Source organism: Xiphophorus couchianus, chromosome 21 (assembly GCF_001444195.1).
Source record: "Xiphophorus couchianus chromosome 21, X_couchianus-1.0, whole genome shotgun sequence".
Taxonomy (NCBI): Eukaryota; Metazoa; Chordata; class Actinopteri; order Cyprinodontiformes; family Poeciliidae; genus Xiphophorus; species Xiphophorus couchianus.
In genome coordinates this window covers 9,555,137-9,573,299 of record NC_040248.1, presented here as the reverse complement: position 1 = coordinate 9,573,299, position 18,163 = coordinate 9,555,137, and the positions used below count along the sequence as shown (strand labels likewise).

Sequence of the window (18,163 nt, the reverse complement as noted above, 5' to 3'; positions counted from 1 at the left end):
TCTTGCCACCACCTTATTTAAATGTCGAGCTGGTTTGTAGAGACAGTTGTTGAGTCTTCTGCCACCGAGGTTTAGTATAATGTGACCAGATGGGACTACATTTATTACTGTGTCCCATACGCAGCTTATGGTAAACTGCAAATGGAATTTATTAACTTTCTTTCAAAATGGTTTTCTTTTTGTCACTATTTTAAAAAGGTCAAATATGTTGATTTGTTAACAAATTTTCTCAATTTGTTATATTTTGATACTGAAGTTGATATTTGGCTGTTTTTATGATGAATGTTCACATTGCTCCTGCTGTCAGTTCAGGTTTTAAAACCTAATTTCCTTCACCAAACATTGGGATTTCAACACTGTGTAACAGCCAAATTAGCCCTAAATAAACAAAATCATCCACCTGTAAGTTCTTCATAACACTTTAGAGATGTCAATCCTGACATCTCTAAAGTTAAAAACCTGTTAGTTTTTAAGGCAGGACAGCGAATAATGAAGTGAGAAGCATGAAGAAGCTTTCTCAAAGAAAAAAAAAAGAAACAAACTATTTTTTTTGTATTTAGCACTTTGATCTACAGAAGATGGTAGAACCAACATCAACTGTTTTTTGTTTACTTGTCTACAAACCTTTATTGCAAAATATGGATAGTGTAGGTGTTTTATTCGTACTGAAAGAATGAGCATAGAAGTTTACCAATTTAAAGAGAAAACATTTTCAGTGTAAAATTGTAGACTGAGGCTGTTAAGTCATCTGGGGAAGACATGAAAAGCAAAAAATGTTTTCTTCTAATGTATTTTCTCTTTCATTTTGCGATGTAAGCCTATGGCATAGTGAGGTGATGGTGGGCACGCCACAGGGCTGAGTCTGCAGCCATTAGGGTAATTTGCTCAAGAGACCCATCCTGATTCACTGACTCCCCAGTCTCACTAACTTTCTGCCCTGGGCTAAGACTACTCTGCTCTGCACTGTTCAGTTTGACAGGGAAGGTTTTCGGGCTCTCTAATGAAAAATAGGAATGTAATGCAGTTAGGGAGAGGACATCCCTGATCATTACTTTGTTTATGTTGAGTCTTTAGAACTAGTGGAAAACATAGTTTTGCAAAGTAAACTGAAAATTAGAGGAACTGTTGGCAACACAAGATGTGGAAATTGCAAAGTCTTCTACCTTATTTTGTACTTGACTTTAAAAATTTTATTTGGCAAAAACAAATTTATTAGAACTTGTTTAGGTACAGGCCTGGTTTCAGTGCTGCATTGCAGAAAGACATCACCATGTACAGAAGGCTCATGAACTTTGTAATAAAGTACTTGTTGAGAACACTTTTTATAGCTGATAATAACATAAGCTTTATAAATGTTTCTCCTGCAAAGTCATCAGTCTTATTTAAGGACTCCTGTATTTGCTTGTGTGTTGTGTAATAAAACACAACACACAAGTTCCGTAACTGTATCTTTCCGAAGTAACAGTAGGGATGCTACACCACTACTGTCCTGATGCATTATCCAATGCAGATATCAATGCAGACGCAATCCCTTGTAAAAGTATTCATGCCCCTTTAAACCTCATTATACCCCTTTAGCTCCATCTCCCATCCTCTTTAATCAAGCTTCGAGTAAACCCTCCTTATGAGGCTGCCACCACGATTTGTGGAAATGGTGCTTTCAGGGTTTCCAACATCGTACAACATAGTACTTTAAATAATACATATATTCTGACACCGCATGACATACAGTATGTCAAGGCAAGATGTGCCTGATAGCAGCAGCTGTAATGTGACAAAATGTAAAAAAAAATTCAAATATAAATGTGATACCAAAGAAGCAAATAAGAGAGTATACCTAATGAGCGGTCCTTTGTCTGGTTGGTCGATCGCACCACTGGCAGGCTGGCACGGACTCGACTGCCGCGGGTGAAGGCTGTGGGTGCGTCCGTTTCAGACATGGTGTCCAACGACTCTAGTGAGGCCAAGGATAGGTGGTCGACCTGATCCCCAACGCCAGGCTGTGGGTTGGGGCCGTGCTTTGGACTTCTGCTCTGGAGTGGGAGGAAGCAAATGGAAACAGGAGTGAGACCATTGATGCTTATGATGAAACTGCACATACTGGAATGAAAGATAAAAGTTCAAATTTGAAATTGTTTGCTTTGCAGCACCACACTGCTCATAACTTGGACTCCTTTTTTAAGTCAAATACATTGCCCTGCTTGATTCATGCACAGTAACAAAACAAGCTAAAACAGCAGCCATGCAAATATGCAGGGAGGCATTAATCTCAAAAACGTTCCTTGAAAACAGTTTAGAGGATTTTGGGGCTCCATTTATGATAAACCTCAATCTAATCTGTATGATGTGGCTTCCTTAAAACTTCCTTAAAGAGGAAAATGACAACAGTATCATACAGGTGCTTTGTTGTCCTCTAAGTTGATGTTTTTCCTACTTTTTTAAAAAATTGGTAAAAATGTTCAGACCACTCAAACTTTTCACATTTTGTCTTAACACAAATACAAGCTTCAATGTATTTATAGGATGTTTCTTTATGACCAACACAAAGTTACTGTGGAATGGAAGAGAAATGTTGCATGGTGTTTTGACATTTTTGCAAATAAAAACTTCCCGTGTTGCTTTTTAAATTTTAAATAGAGTCGGAACCTAAAGTCAGTGGATTGGTTTAGATGAAAGGACTCTCAGCTATGACTACACTTGACAATTTTGAGCAAGACTTGAATGTTGAATATTACTGTTGACAAATGTTCTCCATCTAATCTGACTGTGCTTGAGCTTTTTTTTTTGCAAAGAAAATTCTGCGAATCATGCAAAGCTGGTAGAGACAAACCTCAAATATCTCGTCGTTGTAATTGTAGTAAAGGAAGATTCTACAAAGTATTAATTGTGGTAGGTTGAATACTATGCACACCCTTTTTCTGATCTTTATTTGTAAAACATTTTTACATTTTTTCACTCAATTGTCACTTGTTCGTAACATGACAAAATTACATGTTCTGACAAAACAACAAATGTTTTGTCATAACATTCAGCTCTGACAAAATGTACAGAGCTGAAATATTGTAGACCAGGCCTATTGGGTTATCTAACACACTACATGAACATGCTACTGAACATTCGGAGTCATTTGTTGAAAATGTTCAAAACCAAAGTTTTGTTTTTTTAGTTGATATTTTAGAAGCCTTCATTGCCTGGACCAGTTCATCCTGGCAGCGAAGGAGAGAAGCAGAAAGGTTGGGAACACGGTCATACAACAGATGCTAGTAGGGGTGAGAACACAGCCACACACACCTAATGACACACAAACCCAGCATGTTGCAGATAAGATAAAAGGCAAACTAACTTCGTAGGGTGATTGGATTTTCATCAAATACCTCTGAATGTCAAGCTCAGAGTGAAGAGAAGCAATCATGGCCTGTAAAGACTGATGGCAGAAAAGAAAAGGGATAAAAGGAGAAAAAACAAAAACAACATGGCTAAAAAATGCCAGTGGGAGCTTGAGATGGAAAAGGAGATGTTCATCAAAGAAAACAGAAGAGCCCTGGTAACATATCAATCTCTTTAGCAGGCTAAAGAAAATAAGAAAGAAGCAGCATGAGAGACATAGATGCAAGACGATGAACGTATTTCACACCAATACGTTTCATAAATCAGGGATTAAAATGATGCTCCATGTAACAGCATTAAACTGTGCTCATGCATTTGTAATGTATTGTTATGGTGACCTTTAAAAAGAATGAGGTCACATGGAGTTAACATGTAACCTGAAACCAGACAAGTGTTGGGAATTTAATCTGAGCACTGAATGATTTAAAAGCTCATTCAGTGATGGTGGTAGCAAACAGCCCTCCCACACCGCTGCTCAAGCTTCTCACATGCTCCACTGGGAGAACTAGTGGTTTCCACCAACTTTAGGTACTAATTATGTCAGCGCGGTATGTCTGTGTAAACTTACAGTATATCATCTGAAACTCCAAAGGTGTAGAAGAACAATACTTAAGAAGTAATAAATATTTAAGAAGTTTAAAAATGTAAGCTTTATTGCATTTTTTTCTGCAACAGCACAAAATATAATAGATTTCTGTCAGAAAAATAAAACAGAAATATTTTTTTAAATTTTGGAGAATGCAGTGGCTCTATTTTTCCAAACCTGGCCTTGATCATAGGTTCACTTTCCCATGTAGCTTGCCTTTTATTATGGATGAAATACTATGTTTATCGAACAGTTTTTCCATTATGCCTTGGACTGCGGTTCTGGAGGAACAACTGAATCTTCCATGGCTCTTACTAATATGGCTAAAACTCATATATAATTAACTAATGTTTTTGAATACAGATATAGGACAGGTTTTAGATTTTTTTTTTCCTGTTATGAAGTGCACTTGATAACCATTCTGTCAAACCATTCTATCAAAGCAAATGCACTAAAGTTTTATCACAAAAAGTGTGAACATAGCCATAGACAGGCATCATTACACTATTACAACATTATTAAGCAACATTTGGTAATGTTGCTGTGATGTGGTAGGTAATGCAACTGAAATTGTTCATTTCATGGTGCCATCACAGTTTAATGTGTTTAAAAGTTTTGGGCATTACCACTACCAAAGCAAATTGACGATGCAAAAGTGGATTTTATTTTTAAATAACGCTAAAATCTGTCAGTTAAAAGCTTCTTGGCTCTTCAAGTTTAAATATGACAGGAATATGAATAATTTTGAGTTTACCAGAATATTATCAGTTTGAATGTAATGAAAACACAGCTGTCCCAGCCAACAGCTTTCAGATGTGAAAGCCGCAATGTAAAACCCTCTTTCAGCCTTCTTGGACCTACAGTGCATTCCATCCCACACTCCAGTCAAAATTGTGCAGCCTGCGAGTCCCTGTTTTACACCGCATTGGCTTTGACAGCTATGATGAATGTGAAACAGAGACATTGGCGTTAGCTTCAATGCTGAAATATGGAAAGGTACAAAGTCATGAAACAAGGCTGCTAGGAGGCAATATGTCTGAAAATAATACCTGAACATGTCAAAAAAATAAATACAATATCTGAAAATGTCATGTTGTGTGGTGAGCTGCTGCCAGTGCCAGTAGGCTGTTATAAAAGGCCCATGTCCAATAGTCACTGTGATTAGAAAATGTTAGAGAAGGTCTAGAAATAACGTGGTGCCTAATCAGAAGTCTCAGTTTTGTGACTGCAGTTGCAGCCAACCTTTTCCTCGAGTCATCAAGCCTTTGCTCCTAAATTTGCCTGAATGCCATGCATGAAGGGAGCTTTATGTGACATGGATGTCAAGACTAATGCAGTGTGGGCAAGCAGTGATCAGGCAAACAGCCACAGTTGTGGGGAAAAAAGCAGAGAAGGCTGGAAGTAGTTTGGTTGCACTCTGTCGCTTTGTGTGAGTCTGCTTGTACGCCCATGAAAGAGTAAGAGAGATGTAAAGAAGGACTGGGTGCGTGCATGAGTGACTCGGGCCATTGTTCCAGAAAATCTGACCTGAACCCGGGACATCCTGCAAACATTTATGCAACAGTCTGCTGTCATCATGAAGAAAACTCGGGTCTGTGTGTTGAGGTACTGTTCAAACAGAGCAGGTCAGAGCTGTCATTTCCAGATTTTCAACTCGCCTATAAAAGCTTTTTTACTGCAACTTATCACCTGTTGTGAGTCTTTAAAGAGCTCTTTAAAAGCAAAGTGGCTATGTTTTATGATTTCTTAAAGCAATGTAGATGACATTATGTCATCCAGGCATCGTCTTGGCTCCTGAAGGACAGGCTGCCACACGGAGCAGAGCTGGAACGATTAAAGTAAATTATGATTGTTAAGAATAATAGCAGATCCCAGCAGGAGCCTGCTGTGTCACTCATGGAGATTTAAGTATAGATATGGCCTCAAAGGTTGCCGTTATGCACACCTCCTGCAGCCAGTCCACACAAAGCCAGCTGATTGGTGCCTACGTTCTTATACAATCTACAGTATAGAGCTCAAGTTATAATGACTTTCTCTTACACAAACCCCTTTTTTACTGTAAGGAGTGAACATCTGTCTGTCATTTTTGCACAAACCCTTTTTGGCCTGTTAGCTGCAACATGTCTCTATCAAATGTAACACCACAGTTTTTTGTTTTAGACAAAATTTTCTGCATGATTGTAAAGTGGAAGAAAATTGTAAATGAGTTTTTTACAAGTAGAATATTTGAAGGGCATGTCCCAGCTTCTAAAAACTGGCATTTTCACAACACCTGAGCTGTGAATCTCTGACACTTCTCCAGAGTAACCAGGGGCCTCCTACTAGGTTTAATGCGCTTCTTGCCTTTTTGTTAGGATTGATGTCCTTCTCTTTCCATGTTGGGATGATGAATTAAATGGTACCCTAAAAATGTTCAAAGCTTGGGATATTGTTACATAACTTAACACATGTTCTCAGGTAAACATCTCTCAGACAAACCTCCTAAGTGTTTTTATGCTGAGAATAAATTAGACATTTAGGAAGTTATCTAAGGGTATCAGAGTTAAAGGGGGTCAATAGAAAATGCATACATCAATTTTAAGGTTTTGTTTGCAAAAAAATTATAAACAATGCACAATTTTCCCTCCACCTTAAATTTCTAAGTGTTGTTTTTACTGGTTTATGACATAAGATTCTTTCAAACAGAAAAATGATGTTGGAATGTGACAAAACAAAAAAAGGTTCAAGGGGTGTAAATACTTTTTATGGTACTACTATATCAGCCAAAGATATCAAACAAAGCTCACCTGTGGAGGTGTTTATCTGAATACAATAGAATGTATTCACACAACATCTACTATGTGCACAACCAGAGCAAATACACACAAGGTAACCAGAGAAACACATTTTATTCACTCATTCTATATGGTGAAAAGAAAGCCAACAGAGGACAGAAGAGGAGGTTGTTATGGCTTTAAAAATGCAAACACTGATGTTGGGAGCACGACTTTTCACTTAAGATGCTAATTTGGCTGGAGCTCTGGGGAGAAGACGTACAGCTTACGGTAATTACCGGGATGTGAGCTCAACAGCAAACTCGTAAACAGAACAAGGCGGCTTTAGAAATGCTGTAACTTCACTTTTTTTTTTCATTCCAACACATTATGTCAATAAAAGAGCAAAGCCTGGGAAAATTTATGTGATAAGAGAAAAAGTTCAAGCTGGACTCACATCTCCTTAGGATAAATGTGTTTATGTGTGCCGCAGAGACAGTGTTCAGCAGAGCGGGAGTTAATTGAAAATCAAGCGCATGAGTGTACAGAAAGCTCTACACAACTGGTCTGTACTCTGTCTGTGGGCTGACGATCAGCTTTTGTTTTCTATACTCTAAAAGACATTATATCAAAATTCCCCAGTCACCAATTCCCATTCACTGCAAACACCACCCTCTGTCCGCTCCCTCCACTGATGCATTTCTCTTCTAATCCTTTTGCTACAAACCTCGCATGACCTTTCACAGATGGGTTGTTTGTTAATTGGTGTGTTTATTCAGATGACTTTATAGTAGTAACAATCGAAGCGTAGCTACAATGGAGAGGAAGAACAGTGCCAGAAAACCCAGTAAATATTAAGAGACTCTCGCAAAATTAAATATGCAAAACAGTAATAACAACTCTTATGCATTAATTAAATATCAGATTGAGTAGTAGGATAACAAATTAGAGTCACATGCAAATTAGGATCGTAGCTACAGAACAGGACGTTACATAAGATAATAAGATAAAGGAAGCATGGCAAATATCTTTTAGACACCTTGTAAAAGGAGCTGTGAGAACAAAAAAACATGTAAAACATTAAATGCATTGCACACTAGTTCTGCTATTATTTGGCCTGTACTTATTAATAGTCAACATAATATTCAATCTTCAATAATAAATGAAGCACAAAACCTGGTAGAGAGCTAAAAAATGCACTATTTACCATTTTTGCCAAGTTTCAACAGTCCACCAGTGAGTTCCATGTGAGACTAGAAACTCCCTGCTCTGAGAGAGAAACAGTCTCTTCCTGTGTTATCGTCGCAGCACTTGCTCTGCACAACTGGCCCCTGTCCTGCTCCCTTTCCTCTCTACTCCACTCCATAGCGGATGCAGACACCGCCCCCCACCGCTACAACCACCTACCACGTCCCCAACGATCCAGCAGCACATTGCAAGCAAACACACAATCCACAGTAGGAAGACAGCAGGGGAAAAGCCATTGTTTTTATGTGAGCCTTTTAAATTTTACTATGACTGTCCAGCCCAAGTTACGAAGTGGTAGGGACTTATTGAATATGTCTGAATGTTTCTTACTTTCTTGAAGGCTCAGAGGTTAAATTCTGGACACCTGCAGCAACCCTAAACTTCATAAATAAGACACGTTGAAACAGACACTTGTATTTAATAGAAAACAAACTGCTCCAACACTACAACATGGGTTTTAGTGTTGATGAAAATCCGAAGCTAGTCTTGGCTTCAAACTCAGGGGGTTAAAATGGTAAACAGATGATCAGTTTGATATTTGGTAAATGAGTGGGTTGACATGGTTGACAAAATGATAGAGGTAACTATCTAACACAAGTCCTGCAGTTGAGGAAGCAACTTAATGGTGGAACAGCAGCTTCAGATACAGTTAGACTTCTGCCAATTATGCCATTCCTGGCACAGTTGTAAATTATAAGTTGCCAGCATTTCCATCAACTAGTAATAAACCAGGATTTTGATGGCAGACAGTCACACGATCACTTTGAGTTTGTTTAGCAGGAGAGTTTGTGTTTTCTTTCTGACCTTTGTTTTTTTTCCCCCATATAACAAAGGGTATTCCTACTTGTTCCAGCAATGAAAGTTTTTGTGGCCAATGTTTGATAACTAACCTGCCAACACGAAATTGAGTGTGCTATATTCTTGTCTTGAAAGGCTCATCTTGTTTTTGAGTATATTCTAATAAGTCGTTACCAAAATTATTTGCTTTTCAAAAAGTTACTAAAGTCTTGCACTAAAGACAGGCAGTTATAAAAGATAACAGGTCCAAACTTACACCAAGACTGAAAGATCCCTTACTGCATGTAGTAATTTGCACATATTCAGTCTGCTTCTCACCTACCTACTATCCTTCTTGCCAAACAAACACATGCAAACTATTTGCTTACGGCTTGATTTGTCCCAACTTGCTCCTCGATGTCGACCGTGAGACTGAACATTTAGGACAGCCCAGAACTGCGCAATACGTGCTCAATTTGCTTACATGTGCAGATAAATCCTTCATGGTAAAACAAAAAGTGGACACATTTGCCATCACTAGTCAGAAAACCGGTCTTTGCACAAGTTACAGCTGTTTTTACAAAGAGAAACAGAGCTTTCTTCTCTCCTATAAAAGGAAAATCCTTCATGCTGTATAGCAAACTGAAAATTCACAAAAGGAAGAGTGAAACATATGCTAACTACTTTAGGTACAGCTTTTTAAATGCTTGTTAACACAAATGCCAATTCAGTGCAGTTAACTATCTAGATGTAATGAAATAACCCTTTGTTACTGCCATGATATGAGGAGCACCATCTCTGACTGTACAGCAAGTTGAACCTTGAAGTAAGTGGCTATGCCAGCAGAAGCCGACACTGGATGCCACCGCGCTCAGTTCAACACAAAAACTGTAGTGTTGCATGAGAATTTGGTGTCAACAACATAAAGGGATTCAGGTGCATCATGCTGGTGCTGGTAGTGTAACAATGTGGGGAATATTTCCTTTCTGCACATTGGATCAATGAGCTCCAATTTATTTAAGTATTATTGCTGATCCTGTCCATCTCTTTATGTCCGCGGTATACCCATCCTCTGATGGGTTTTATCCAGGAGGAAAAGGATGAGTTTGCCATACTTCAGCAGCCTCCACAGTCATTGGATCTCAATCACTTAGAGCACCCTTTGAGAGGTGATGGAAAGGTGAATTCACCTCAAGGACATTAAGCGGACAAATCTACAGGAACTGTGTGATATTATCAAGTTGATTTGGACCAAAATCACTAAGGAATGTTTCAAAAACATTGTTGAATCTGTCACCAAATAGGTGTCCCTCTTAGTACTAACAATGTGCACCTAATAAAGTAGCACATGGGTGTATTTAAATAACTGATACAATGTTTTGGTTTTTGTTTTGTTTTTCTATGGGAAACCTGTTATCTTGTAAGACACAACATGTTGTCAGGAATTCTTGAAACCAATTAGCAACTTCCTGAAGACTGCATGGTTTCTTTGTGCCACATACAGTATTTATTATATCTACTTTCTGCTTGCATGAGCAGATACTTAATAATTAGAGAAGGGTTTTAAAAAGAATCACAGACAAGCATCTAGCACTCAATATTACTGTACTTTTTTTCTCATATTTTTGCTGACTCGTCAAAAAACTTATTCCCAATCATCCACCTTTGTTCCAGTCAATTAACAGTAGAAACCATTAAATCTCTGGACTTATGTTTTAATGTGTTAGCAGCTACTGCACTTTTTAAACTGCAGTCTAAACAAAATACATGATCAATTAGTAGAAAATGTGACTAGCTTGCTTATGTAAAGCATGAAACCCCAGTTGAGGCAAAAACATTAAGAGAACTGTGCCACACACTCCACATCTATCAAACCAATTAGTTACTACAAATTAGCTCCAAATGCCAAGAGAAACTTTACTGCTGCAAATTACAGGTGCTTCCTATCATCCATGTCATCTTGCTTAGTGCAAGACAAATCTGTGCGCTCATTTTATTAGTTGGAAAACGTATTTCAAATATCTTATGAATGCAGCTTATTTGACTTTAAATAATTCAGCTGCTGTGCTGCCAACCCATCCCTTTATCTTCACCAAGAGCGAGCCAGCGGGAAATAAAATACAGAGGATCAAAATAGGTTTGAGCCAGATGCTCAGAGCTGTGAAATCATCCCGGTACACCTTCATCTCTGAATCGTCTTTTGAAGTGAGGCTCATTCATTTGACGCAAAGGAATGGGTCCAGATGTAGGATAGACTTGCATACCAAAGGTATAGATTGGAGGTAAAGGGGGAAAATTCAACCTATATATTCAAATACAGTGCCCACAACTATTCTTGCCAACATTAAGATATTTGCTTATGCTTTAAAAGTAAATTGGTAAAGCTTACTTAATATTCTTTAGAAGCTACTCTATTGCTGCAGTTGTCTTGAACTTAGGAGATTTTCTCTATTTTTTACTGCTTGGTCGTCATCCAGCCCTGTTTGTCACAGTTCCAGTTGTTTTAGAGGTTGTTAATTATTGCTCCAACAGCAGAAAACTTAAGGGGAGTACATAATTTCTGGCCTATGAATGTCTGCCTTGTGTGAATGGCATGTTCTTTTGTGTTTCCCATTTTGAAGGGAAACATAAAATAGGAAACATTTTGTGTTTCTATAAAGACATAAGACCAATAGAAATAGATCTTATGTCACATTGTATTTATACTCTAGGGAAGCATGAGCTTTTGGATCACTATTTAAAAATCCCTACATTTTGCTTTTAACTTAGTGTTAAAAATAAATCACAAAAATGGCTTCCTTAAAAAGTGTTGTAGAAATTGGTTGGAGTAGCAAGAATTGTGGCTTCAAAACAGTTACTTTGTGTCTTCACATTGGATTTTTTCCACCTCTGATTTAAAGTACTGAGATTAATTATTGTTTTTCTAAAATGTTCAGTGTGAGATTATGCCACAGCATTGAATACCAATACTAAATACCAGTGACTAACAAAAGAACTCAATCCAACCACTGCCAAATCTGACTACGTTTAACAAAGACACTAAAATTAAAGTTATAAGCCACTGGTCTATATGTTGTCAGATATAAGCCCTGTTCACTGTTGGTACTCAGATGTACTTTTCCACTGCAGACTTATGCTGGTGTTGAGCCTCAGCCACAACATTTACTTCTACCATTGCTTAGTAACATGGCCAGAACCATAACCATAAATTCAGAAATAATTAATGCAAGTCATCTTTACTCCAGAGTGATTCCATTATTACTCTTCAATTCGAAATGCATTAGTCGGAATCATCATAAATTAAAAAACTTTTTGTTAATTAATGTAATTGCCTCTTTGCTTTCTTTGTGTTGGTGTAGTTTAGTAGGTTTTGTAAAAGGGCAAACAAGCTGAAGAAATATGTTAAATAACTAGCCAGTAAAGCTCCTATGTTGACAAATGGCATTCATGGTGCTCCAAAGGAGTGTAAGGGCACAAGGTTAAAAATGTCACTGCCTTTGCCTGTCAAGATGATCCAAACTTGTTAGGATCCTCATCACCTTTGCATGCCTTTTTGGGGTAGAGCAGCTCCAAGTCAGACTGCTGTTGTTAACTTAAGCCAGTGGTAATACAGCTCTGTTTTTGCTGCAGAACTGGGCACAGAGAAGAGCTCAGACCTGATTAGCTGGTCTGATTAGTGCACTGGCGTTGCGTTTGAGACAGCGTGTAAAATTCTGTCTGGCTTGCCTCATTATCAGCATTGGTCAGTGGCAGGTCCATCAGGGCCTTCTGTCAGAGCAGCTTAAAACTCCCCACCCCTCCAATGACACTGGGATTAGACACAGTTTCGGCGCCACTTGTCCTCTCAGTTGGGGTACCGCACCCCTAAAAACAAACCCTATTCCCCAACAAAACATCCTGGTTAATGATCCAGTCATCAAATAGACATCTCCATCTTTCTGCGTCCTGTTTTTCTCCGATCATCATTTTATGTAGAAGCGGCAGCAAGAACATCTCCTGCTGATTTGAAAGGTGATGTTTGGGTCCAAACATGTATCATTGTACTTTACATGAAATTTGCACACCAAGCAGCACACCCTAAAAAAGATTTATCACTCAGAGGTTTCACATCAAAATGCAATCCAAACTTTTTGTATGTATTGTAAAAAAAAAATCAACTAAAAATAAAATTAAAGTTATCTATAATTAACCTACTGCATTCAAGGCACAATGTAACAAACAACAGAATAACATGAAACCATTTACTAGGATTTTAAAAGTTCCAGTTTTTATATTTAAATGAGTTATGCTGTGAAGTCCTACAGGGATAATGAGGCAGCACTGGATATAAGTACGGTAAGTTATCTTGAGTTTAGCTTGTATTTAAAACCAGAGGCGATTCCATCCCAAGACTAATCCCAGCTCAGTTCAACTTTTCTTTAATCATGTTCCAATCTCTTGCAGGACGCTGCATTTGGAGTCAGCATTATCTTGTTGACCTTGAGTCTGTGAGGCAAGAGTGTAGCGGAGCCAGGAACCCACAGAGAAAAGAATGCGGGAGGCTGACCAAATGTTAAAAAAGACTCAGGTGGAGTCTTTAAAAACTGTCTCTACTTTCTAAACTCCCATTTTCAAAGTTTTTATTATATTCAAACATGGATTAAGCTGCTAAAAAATGTGGTAAGGTGAGGTCTTTTTTCAGTGGTGCAATGAATTTATGATCCTCTTTTCAGATGCACATATACTCTATACCATGGTCTCTACAAGCATAGGCACTTTAAGGGCACTGTTTACCATTTATGTACCCATCAAAAACTTTATATTTTCCTGCTTCATAGATTCACGGCTAATCAATCAAAATCTGTTCGAGATTACTTAACTATTAATAGATTCTTTTTAGGAAAATCACTACCATCACTAATCACCTTTTAGGTGAAAAAAGGTTATGAAATGTTGCATTGTTTTAATCTATTTTCCCACAGCACATGTCCAAGACTACAGTGGTTCAAAACAATAAAATGACAAAAAGACCAGCAAGTATTTTTTTACTGGCTACTGCACTAAATCCAGCTGTTTTTCCACATAAAGTGTGCTCAATTTACCTATGAGGGCATCCAAGTTCCACCTTCTAAACGTAATCCAAAAGCATAACTGCGGAGTTTAAAATAACGTCACACCATGTTCCAAATGGGTCTGGATATTTAGGAAAAGTTTAAGCTGAAGGTATAGAAGTAGGAAAACTACCCCAAAATGCTCTGGAGTATTGCTTCAACACAATCTTAGGCAAATTATGAGGAAGAAATGAACTTAAACCGCATATTATGACACATTAAACATCTTCAGAAAAATGCATATACAGAAGACAAAACACACTAAAGCTGGTAAGTAAGCAAAAGTTTCCTTGAAATACAACAGCTTTGATCTCAATAAAAACAGCAAAATGATTACAACCTGTTATATAAAGCAACATCATAAGAAAACAGAGCTGCTTTTGACTATCAGTCAGACCTTTATCAGTTTCAATGTGCATGTTCATTCAGCAAAGCATACTGAAAAAATATTATGTATGATCACTGCAGATCTAACATTAGAGGAAAAGTTAACATAAAAAATTATGGAAATATCCTTGTCAGCAAAAATAAAAATTGTAATTTACAAGCACTGAATGCAGTTTTTATGTTCATACTAATTCAAACAACAAATAATTAAAACATATTTCAAATAAGAAAAAATATCAACTCTTTCTTCAGTTTGTTTTTCAAGTGATATTCCAATGACATTGATTTATTGATCTCCAAAGTGACATAATTCAGAGTTAATACTTTCATCTTCTAACATACACAATCTAGCAAATGTTTGGATAGAAGCATGAAGCTTTGTGACCTCGAAAACAAGAAATACTGAAGAAAGCCTTCCACATTCTTTGTATCACTGGTAAATATGTGAAAAGCCCTTAAATCAGTTAACCTTTCTTTGTACAAGAAAGGAAAAATCTTAATGAAACAATTTGGAAAATCACTTTAATTGGAGTGATTTTCACCTTAAGAAATAATTGACTACAGTAAATGAAATTATTAAAAGGCCTACTACAGTAACTTGTGCCCCCAACAATTTCTATAAAACCAGTTTAATTAAAGAGTATACTTTAAGTATACTTCACTTTTGATATGTTAAGAGTGTCAAGGATTTTTGGGTTAGTTTAACTTCCTGTTTTTCTTGGGCATTAATACAATGTGAAACAAAGGCCCATTTGTCCTACCTACTCTTCAAAATTGGAAAGATACAGAGACATAACTTTCAAGTAAGGCAAATGAGGGTTTATAAGTCAAAAAATAGCTCCAACAAAATATTTTCTTACCTAAGCTCACATAGTTTGTGCAATTATGAAAAACCTGGAAAATTGATTCCAAAAACGTTTCTCTCACCATAATGCAAAGTGAAGATGATGGTGGGGGAGATAAAAGGTGACTAAAAGGAGAATTTAATTTACTTTCGGTCAGTTTGTCTGCCTTTTGAACACAAAGGCACTTAGATGCTCCAAAATATCTGCTTCATTCTGTTCAAAAACCTGTTCACAGCTCATCACACGCACAGAAACTGACACAGCCACAGGAAGGAATTTGGATTTTGTGTCTGTGTGTGTGTTTGTAATCGGTCAAGCAGCTCATTTAGTCGCAGTCGTCGCCCCTGGGCAGAGGCAGAAGGGTGAAGAGGATGTGTGGCAGTCTGGGCCAGTGGGAAGTTATCTCATCTCCCTTTGGGAGGTTTCCAGGTGTTTGGAGAAGGAGGAGGGGGGTATGAGGAGTAGAGGAGATTAAACCACTTGCTTTTGTTGGAGAAAAAGAGTATCTCATCAGCCTCTTCATTTGAGTCAGTGTTAGGGCAGCCATTCAGAAAATACAAGGGTCATCAACTTTTCCGGCTCCCATGATATTATCTTTCCAACCTCCGGCTGACCTTGATAAAACTTCCGCCTATGTAACTCAAACCCAAGCAGACATTTCATTCTCACCTCTGAAGCATGCACTGCCACTGATGCGGCTTTTCCTGTATGGCCGGCATCTTTACACCTGCATGGGAAAGGCAACAAATCCTCCACTCTATCGCTCACACAGCAGTGCTACTGTGAGGCTTGTTTTCTGCTTGTTTTGTCTTCAAGCTGAATAACACCTCCCCGGGATGCAAGATGACAAATGCTGCAATAAACTCTTTGTTTGTACTTTGTTTTCATTTTCTACTGCATCTGTTAGCAGTTACTGATTGCGTTCCTCTTGAGAATGCCAATCAGATTATGCCAAGCACAGTTTGCAATCATGGTTTCCTCTATTCATGAACCCCGAATTCACTTGTCAAATATTCATACTTGTATTTGCCTGCCTTATGGCAATATCCTGTAATAAATTCAAAGTAATCACCAGTAAGCTCCATCTCACCAATCTGAATAACAAACTTGCAATCAGCATTAGCTGTGCCTCTAAACTCTGGGTTGATGAACTTTAAAAGCAACAACACATTTTGGTTTTTTTTTACACTATCTAAACTTAGATTAAAGTAATATTATCAGAAATGACCTCTTCTGAGGATACTGGGCTACATCCTCAACGATCCATGTACTTGGAATGACCCAAAGTATATTTAGATACAAAATAAAAGAAAGGAGCTTGGGGCTTCCTGTAAGTAGGCAGCAAGCATCTGGTCTTGTAAAATTGAGATAATGATAGACCATTAGAGCCAAAACAAATTAAACAATTCTGAACATGTTACAGACATCCCATCTAGCATCAGTCTTCATCTATAAAAATGTTTTACACTTGATTCAATACAATGTCTAAAAATGTCAAAATTACAAAGGCAAAGAAGTTGAGCAGCAACAACTAATACACTACAAAAAAGGGAATTTGGGGGGTATTAACTATCACCATACACAACACCATCCACCTATCAATCTCCCGCTCTATTTTTCCCTTATTTGTGAACAAGCCCATGGGATTGGTGGAGATGGGTGAAACATCTGCAGTGATGTGGGGTCTATACCAAACCGTTTTACAGTGCAACTTTCCACCATTTGCCTGAATGCACTGTGAAGTGCTTTGGGGTTGCTCTGGACTTGATAAAGCACTAAACAAGTACAGGTCATTTCCCATTTATTTATTTTTATAGAATGTCCATTAAAAAAATGCAGTCAAGGCATTGGGGGTTATTTGTTTTGCCATTCTAAGACTGTTTGGGGCCATCAGCAGGAAACCCATTTAAAAACTTTCTGGTAGCATATATATATATAAACAAGTACATAGCAGTCAATATTTCAAGCAACTACTCGTCATTACTATGTCATCACAATTATTTTCATGCAAGATGCAACATGTAGCCTTATTGCAGACCCCAAAACGCGCGATCATAATGTGACTTATTTTGCAATTAAGTTGAAGGTGAACGCATCGTTTTGATCTTTTTTTTTTACCTCAATAGGTCTTTCAAACGAATTATCAATTAAGTCATACAGCAGCTGGAAATTTTTTCCGCAAGTAAAACTTGTGCGCAAACTTTGACAGCATGGTTCGGTAAGAAGGAAAAAAACAAAACAGCTTAAGGCTGGCGCACTGCTGTGTTAGAAAACCGCAACAAAAACACGCATCGGTGTGATCTCTTCCAGCTCAAACTTCCAACACAGTAGCAACTGAAACGACTTCAGCTGCACTTGCTGACTAGAAAGACATCGCAAATCTCGATGTACTCTACCTTTACTGCTTCTGATCCGGGCGCATGTACTCCTGTTGGCTCAAATAATTTCAGAAAGTTCCTTTTCAGTTTAATTATTGCCGGACTTCACGTGCAGAGAACCATATCCCTCCAAACCACCTTTAGGTCCATAGCCCGTTCAAGCAGAGCTCTCCTGCTCCTCTCACATCGAGCCAGTTCTCTCCTACAAGTACCTACACGTAAACTGAGCCCTTCAGCTGTGACATCACGAGTCCCTATGGCAACCCTGACTCCACCCCGGTCCGGAGCTGATCCTACCTGTCTGACTCCTTCCGACTCGAAGTATTCTCTTCCCTTTATTTTTAGTTCAATAAACCACACGATTTGTATATTTATCTATATTTGGATGACGGGAAAACTTTGAGACTCAGATAGATGTAAACAACTGGGCTGATGTTGTCCTATTATCTTCACTGGCTGTAGATTTGCATATGTCAGAGTCTATGATGTTGTTGTGGAAGAAGGTTTCACTGTGTGTGTAAAGACTGCCTGACAAAACCCCTCTTGGACAATGCTTTGCACCCTCGCCTGGAGCTACCCCATGACTCAGTAACTATCTTACCATTACCTGAATTGTTTTGGCTACAAACCCTCTGTTTGCTCATCCTTTTAGTGTCCTCTGACCAAAAGCAAACAGGCAGAGAATGACCAGGTGAGGTGAAATGTTCACCTT

At 38.1% G+C, this 18,163-nt stretch overlaps 1 protein-coding gene across 24 annotated transcripts in view; it reads right to left on the bottom strand.

Moving 5' to 3' along the window:
- The window catches only part of kiaa1217 (KIAA1217 ortholog), a 119,211-nt gene that overhangs the window by 35,460 nt on the left and 65,588 nt on the right, over nt 1-18,163 (bottom strand). For 18 of the 24 annotated variants that reach the window (XM_028005656.1, XM_028005658.1, XM_028005649.1 and 15 more), the window contains exons 3-4: nt 3,344-3,424; nt 1,838-2,033 (exon numbers count right to left, since the gene is read on the bottom strand). In XM_028005656.1, coding sequence (XP_027861457.1) covers nt 1,838-2,033; nt 3,344-3,424 — 277 coding nt within the window. Of the gene's footprint in view, nt 1-1,837; nt 2,034-3,343; nt 3,425-7,933; nt 8,054-17,469; nt 17,659-18,163 lie in introns of those variants that run through there. The other 6 variants (XM_028005650.1, XM_028005670.1, XM_028005663.1 and 3 more) reach the window with 5 other exon arrangements.